The following is a 6,554-nucleotide window of genomic DNA, read 5'->3' on the forward strand; positions in this document are numbered from 1 at the left end:
TGGGCAGAGAAGCTGTGGCTGCTCCTCCCTGGAAGTGTTCTCGGCCAGGTTGGATGAGGCTTTGAGCAACCTGGTCTAGTGGAAGGTGGCCCTGCTGATGGCAGGGGGGGTGGAACTAGATGAGCTTTAAGGTCCCTTCCAACCCAGACCATTCTGTGATTCTATGACTCTAGGGACCGGTCCAAGACATGGCAGTTGTTGACCCAGGAGCTGTTTGGTGGGGTGTTGTGGCAGCGGGATGTTCCCCCACCACCCCCAAATGTAGGAGTTACCTGTCGGGAGCCCACCTGCCTCTGCAGTTCTCTCTGGTTTGGTTCAAGGTCAAACAGCCAGAACTGCATCGTCCTGCAGACAGACAAAGCCAACATCCTCCACTCCCACCCGACATAACTGCCTCGCTGTGTTCTGGGCCGGTGACCCGTGTGGGGAGACAACAAATCCTGGTGTCTTTATGTCAATATTTTCTGAGTTGCCTTTACAAATAGGAGAGAAAACCCAGGTTTGTGTGTAAGCTGACACTGCAGGGAGCGGCGGTGCCTCAGCGGGACCTGGTGAGAAGTTTCGCTGCCGGAGCTCGTCCGTGTCCTTTGAGAGGCTGGACGTGGGGAGAGGGTGGAAATTTTGGGGGCAAACAGCAGCATCGTGAAAGAAAACCCAACCTCGACCCTGCATAATGATACTTGTTTTATTGGAGATGTAAGTGAAAAAATCAGCATTATCTATCCCAAAAAATAATAATAATAATAAAAAATGTAGTAGACAAATACTTCTCAGTGACAGATTAATCATTTTCTCAAGATTTTTCTCCAAATATATTAACTTTGTTTACAAACTGTGTTACTCGAAGTAACAGTGCCGTAAAATCAACTCGTGTATGTTTATCTGTGTGTATATATGTAGTAGCAAAGTTTTTTTTAGGTAGAACTCCAGAACGTGTGAGTTTTGCAGTTGAAGAAATGAGAGGAATGAATTTTGGGAACAAAAGAGAGCAGTGAAAACCGTTCCAATTCATTGTGCCACTGGTATAGAAAATTATCACCGCTCCGGGTCTGTGAACACAAAGATTTTCCTCGTTTAATACAAACACGTAGAGCTGACAATCTCTGTTAAAAGTTTGCTCCCCTTTCATGTGAAATCTCAGCAGCTGATCCAGATTCCAGCCCAGATCCATCTTCCAACCCCTCATTCTCTGAAGCACAGAAGTATTTTACTTTCAGAGGCCGACCAGGAAGCCAAGTGAGACGCATGTGACACGGAATAATGTCCTGGGGAGCAGATGTAAAAATAAACAGCGTTGATGATCTGTGCTCGTTCTCTGTTGAGGAAAGGAGGTGTTACACGTGTGCTTTCTTACCTGGGATGGAATTTCATGGAGCAGGACAGTGTAGTCAAACTCAATAAAATCATCTTTCCTTATCTGGACATCAAAGAGAAGAAAAAAAAAGGTAAGAACACAAGTTATATTGTTGAAGTTCAGAGTCTGCTCTGATTTACTGGAGTGCCCTGAGCTTGCTTAGGAACGAGATGAACAGGGCTCGAGGCGGCTGCGGTCGTTGGCTGGAGTGAGACCGGTTTGGATGTGGAGAGATGGGGTATTGGGAGGCTTCCTGCACCCAAACTGAAGGTGCTGACTGCGGCGTGGCTCTGCAGTCTGTGCTCTGACTGGGCTGACTCAGGTGCTCATTAATTCAGTTAACCCTCAAATAAGTTTGGGAAGCTTGGCTGACTATGGATCTGTGTCCTTCAGAGAAACCTCATTTTGAAGAACTTGGGAGTAAGAACCAAACAGTCTGTCCTGGTGCTGAGCTGGGCCAGAGCTGGTTCTGTTCAGCAGCTGGAACAGCACTGGGGTTTGGGTTCAGCTGGGATTTGTTAGGAGAAGAATTTTGATAACAGACCAATGTTTTAATTTTCTCACTAGAAGTTGAAGGACTTTGTGTTTTGCTGATCTACAAGCACAAGATCTCAGGGGGCGAGGAATATTGAACTGACTCAGCTCCATGGGCATTGGGCTCTGCCAAGGGGCTGTTCCATCTCCTGTCCCCCATGGGCAGGAGATTCATGAGGGGCTCTTCCTCTCTTGCTCTCTCTGGCTTTTTGCTCATTTTGTTCAAATGAGTAAATTTTTTTCACCAAAATCTGGACAAAATACTTATCCAGAGGTGGAGATACTTGTGTGGAGAAGCCACTGTGGTTGTGGGAGAATGACACCCGTTAGAGAGAGTGTGAGCTGTTGTCAGCTGTTTTATCCTCTGCTGCTGGGCAGACTCTGTGAGCTTCTGTAAGGCAGACGTGGAATTTCCACTTCACTTACCCACTGCTTCACAGACTTGACTTGTGCCATGAAGTAACCCAAGTTCTCTGTTGACTTTTCCCACATTATAGAACTGCTGCCAGCGACAGCCAGAGCCCACACTGGCTCCAAGGCAGGTTCAATATTTCCATAACTGTCTGCAAGGGAGAGAGAAAATAATATAAAAAATGATTAATTCTGGCAGCTCAGCAGAAAAATGATAAACCACAGAGCACTTCTGCCTGGCGCAGCACCATGCCTGGGAAGCGACTCTTTGACATGTTACCATCTTGAAGAGGGAAGAGAATGATGCTGAACCTGCAGTGGCAGGAAGAATATGACAGTGTGACAGAAGTGAGATAGCCAAGAGATGCTGTTTGCGGTAAGAAACCCAACACCCACAGGACTGGAGGTCCTTCCCTAGCCGGGAGGAAATGAGGGACCCAGAGTGTTCTGTTTCCAGGATGGAAAAATCCTGTTAGTCATCCCCTGTGAATTTCCACCCGCAGCCGGGGAAGGTGTCTGGGTTAAGGCAGTTGTTATTACTTGAGGACATTTTGTATTTACTTGAATATAAAATTGCAAAGATTTGGTTTTAAACCCAAAACACCTTCTCAACGTTGTGTTGACTGTTCTGGCTAAACACAGCGGGTTTTTCTCCCCCCAAGAACTGCTGGCAAGGTGGAATTGTTTTGCTAGTCAGCTCTGTGGTTTTAGGTGCTACTGTAAATATATGTGTCTGCTTTTAAAAATACATGGACGTTTACTTGTGTTCTTAGCAGTGCCCAGACTCTTTTGAGATAAAATGAAATACAATGGATGATTTGGAGGCATATACCTGGAATATTGTTTCCAATTATTGGTTTGGTTTGGTGCCTAATGTTTTGGTAAAGTCTGTTGTCCTCTTCTTGGGTTTGCTTCTGGTCTTTGGTACGTGTGCACTTGATATTGACGACCGGCGGAGACTTTGTCCTGGGGTACAACACTGTAGCCAGGCAGCTCCCGGCGTTTTCCTGTAAGGGCAGATTTTAAAACTGTTATGTTTAATCAAATATTTTAATATTTTATTTACCAGAAACACATTCTTAAAGTAGCTCTTGGTATTAACACGTGAATTATATGTATGGAGCATGTGTATGTCTTCATGAGGTGCTCTGTATGAAGCTGTACAGGGGTCAGGAAAGTCTTTAGATGGATAGAATTTTTTTTTCCAGAAAAGTAAATAAGTTAAAATCACTAAAGTGATTTGACAGAACTTTTGAATTAAAGTGTAGCAGAAATGCACAGAGTCATCTTAGAATCATAGAATGGTTTGGGTTGGAAGGGACCTTAAAGCTCACCCAGTTCCAACCCCCTGCCATCAGCAGGGACACCTTCCACTAGACCAGGTTGCTCAAAGCCTCATCCAGCCTGGCCACAAACACTTCCAGGGAGGAGCAGCCACAGCTTCTCTGGGCAACCTGGGACACTGTCTGACCACCCTCACAGTGAAGAACTTCTTCCTAATATCTCATCTAAACCTCCCCTCTTTCAGCTTAAAACCATTTCCCGTCGTTCTGTCATTAACTGCCTTTATGGAAAGTCCTTCCCCAGCTTTCTTGTAGGCCCCATATCTTGGAAATATGTTTGAGAGTTCTCAAGAAAGAACATTAATTGATAACAGGGAATTTCATTTTATGATACTTCAGCCTTAAGTAAACAAAAGTAATCTAATGCTTCATATTAAATTTGGAAACTAATCTGAATTTCTTAAAATCTGTGTGTTATGGAAAAACAGATGCTCACAGTAAAATTGCTAATGATAATGCTTCGAATTAAATCCTGAAAATAATCTGAATTTCTTCAAATCTGTGTTAAGGAGAAGCAGATGCTCACAGTAAAATTGCTAATGACAACTGTCTGACAATGAATGGAGGGGGGCGTTAGAATTCAAAAGAACACACAACTGTCAGCTCTTCATTCTCCTTTGGGTGTGTGGCTGCAGCAGGAGCTCCAGTTGGATGGTGAGGACCACACAGTCACCCTGAGTTCAGCCCATCACCAAGTTTCACTCAGACACTTGGTCTCCTGATGTGATTTCAACAAGACATGAGACAATCTCTGCAGGAACCAAGCAAAGCAGGTCGCTGTGGTGCTCTGAGTGCTGCGACCCCGGTAGAGACCGAGGGCTGAGTCGCTGAGATACTGGGGTGATGTGAAGAGCAAACTGTGCCCCGTGTGGGACAGGCAAAGGCAAAGGCAAAGGCAAGTGTTTGTGTTGTGAAAGCTCCATTTGCAACAGCACTTAAATGTTTTGGGAGATGGTGAAGTTCATTTAACGCACAGTATCACGAGAAATGTGGTGGACCATAAACTCACCCCGGTTTTGTAGTCCTCGGTAGTGAACTGCAGGTAATACTTGTGTCCTGAGTCTGGGATGTTCTGGAAAAGAGAAGGATTCAGCTGTCAGTGTAACTGTAGCCTATAGCCCTAATGTCCTGTCACTTGCTGAGGGGTTGCCATGAGCGCTGAGGGGGGAAACAAGGGTGCCAGGGCCACCTCGTGACCTTGTAGCATCAGGAAATGGGTCAGATGAGATGCACTGAGATCATGGAATTGTTTGGTTGGAAAAGACCTTTGGGATCATCGAGTCCAACTGTACCTGTCCACTGCTAAACCAGATCTCTGAGCACCTCATCTACCCAGCTTTTAAATCCCTCCAGGGATGGGGACTCCACCACCGCCCTGGTCAACCCCTTCCAATGCCTCAGAACCCTTTCAGCAAAGAAATTCTTCCTCACATCCCATCTCAACTGCCCTGGGCACAACTGGAGCCCATTTCCTCTTGTCCTGTCCCTTGGGCCTTGGGAGGAGAGACAAACACCCATCATCTTAGCAGCAAACACAAAGGGTCTATAACAACAACAACAAATAACCTTCCTATGAAGGGATGTTGGGAAGTTCTTTCTCACAGAGGTACTCAAGAAGAAAAATGCAGGTCAGAGCCCTTCACAGGAGAAGTTGATACCGAGTAACTTTAAAAATCAGAAAGTGACAAAGCAGAGTTCAGCTGGTGTTTTTTGCAGGGGCTTTCGGAGTGCCCTTGACCATAGAAATGAATCAATCCTGCTGACTGATTCACAGCCAAGCAGGCTAATTTAATCTTCGGGATCTTAACCTTCCTAGGTTTGGGTTTTCTTTTCTATTGTGACTGGTTAAGAGACTAATTTCACCCCACAGCATGTCAGAGCAGGATTCTGACCTCTCTGCTCTCTCTTTGCCCTGAAATCACCAGCCATTAAGTTGCCCAATCAACTCTCCGAGATTCCACTCGTTAAGGAAAAATACAAGACTCTTTGCTGATGGGAAGCAGCCGGTAGCACCTCTTGTAGCACAAAAACATCAGAAAAGCTTTAGCAATTGACACATTTGCCTGGATTTGTGGGGTTTTTTCAGTTTGTTTTAGGGTTTTTTTCCCTGTTGCTGACAGAAATGTTTGAGTTAACAAGGGGTGGTTTTGCTGTGGGATATCACAGAGTGTCCCAGCCCCAAGCATGCTGACACAGAAACTAGCTTTTAATGTTGGCCATGAAAAATATGAATTACCCTGAAGCAGGATCCACGTCTCATTTAATAGTGTGAGAGCAGAGCCTAATAAAAAGTATTTGCATTATCTGCTCTTTACTTCCTTAGTCAGTCTCATTTTCCCACTGACTTGTATATTCATTTTGAAATTTCGATATTTTTTGAGTGGGGAGTCCAAGGAACCAATAGTTTGGAAAACTTTATTCAACTAATTCCTTGTCAAATGCCATTATTTAACTGTTAGGTACATTTCCAAGCCTTTCCTTTGGTTAAATCAGCCAGAAAGAAATGAAAGAAAATAACTATTTTTAGTATGCTGTACTGTGATTTATTAGAGAAACTTTCTGCTATACAAGCCAGGGCACTTCTGTATCCACAAGTTTGTTCTTTGTGCATATATTACCTGGTTTAACAAGAGCTATTCTCTCTTCTCACAAACCTCTTCTGGCTTCTGTCTGCTGCTGGTGTAGGAGATATTGTTACACAGGGGCGTGTGCGAGGTAGAATGTAGGAAATGGATTTTACTGGAGAGTGCCAGCTGCCTTTTAAATGTACATTTCAGTCAAATTTCTGTATTCCAGGAGCAGCACTGATTTGTTAGTCTTAGTTGTTGGGTTTTTTTTTTTAAATATAATACTCTTCAGAGAGACAGGAGGGGAATTCTGGCTGTTTGCATAATTTTGAAGATCATAGAATC

At 44.4% G+C, this 6,554-nt stretch overlaps 1 protein-coding gene across 1 annotated transcript; it reads right to left on the bottom strand.

Moving 5' to 3' along the window:
- Positions 1-1,106: 1,106 nt before the first annotated feature.
- Positions 1,107-4,714, bottom strand: LOC104529628 (ovocalyxin-32; the record flags this gene model as incomplete). The annotated part of the gene is made up of 5 exons (XM_010173983.1): positions 1,107-1,265; positions 1,355-1,417; positions 2,315-2,451; positions 3,132-3,306; positions 4,652-4,714. Coding segments are annotated over 5 exons (597 nt in total), but the record flags the coding sequence as incomplete, so codon positions are not given.
- Between the last annotated feature and the right edge of the window lie 1,840 nt (positions 4,715-6,554).

Source organism: Antrostomus carolinensis, unplaced genomic scaffold (genome assembly GCF_000700745.2).
Source record: "Antrostomus carolinensis isolate BGI_N321 unplaced genomic scaffold, ASM70074v2 scaffold12678, whole genome shotgun sequence".
NCBI classification, from domain to species: domain Eukaryota; kingdom Metazoa; phylum Chordata; class Aves; order Caprimulgiformes; family Caprimulgidae; genus Antrostomus; species Antrostomus carolinensis.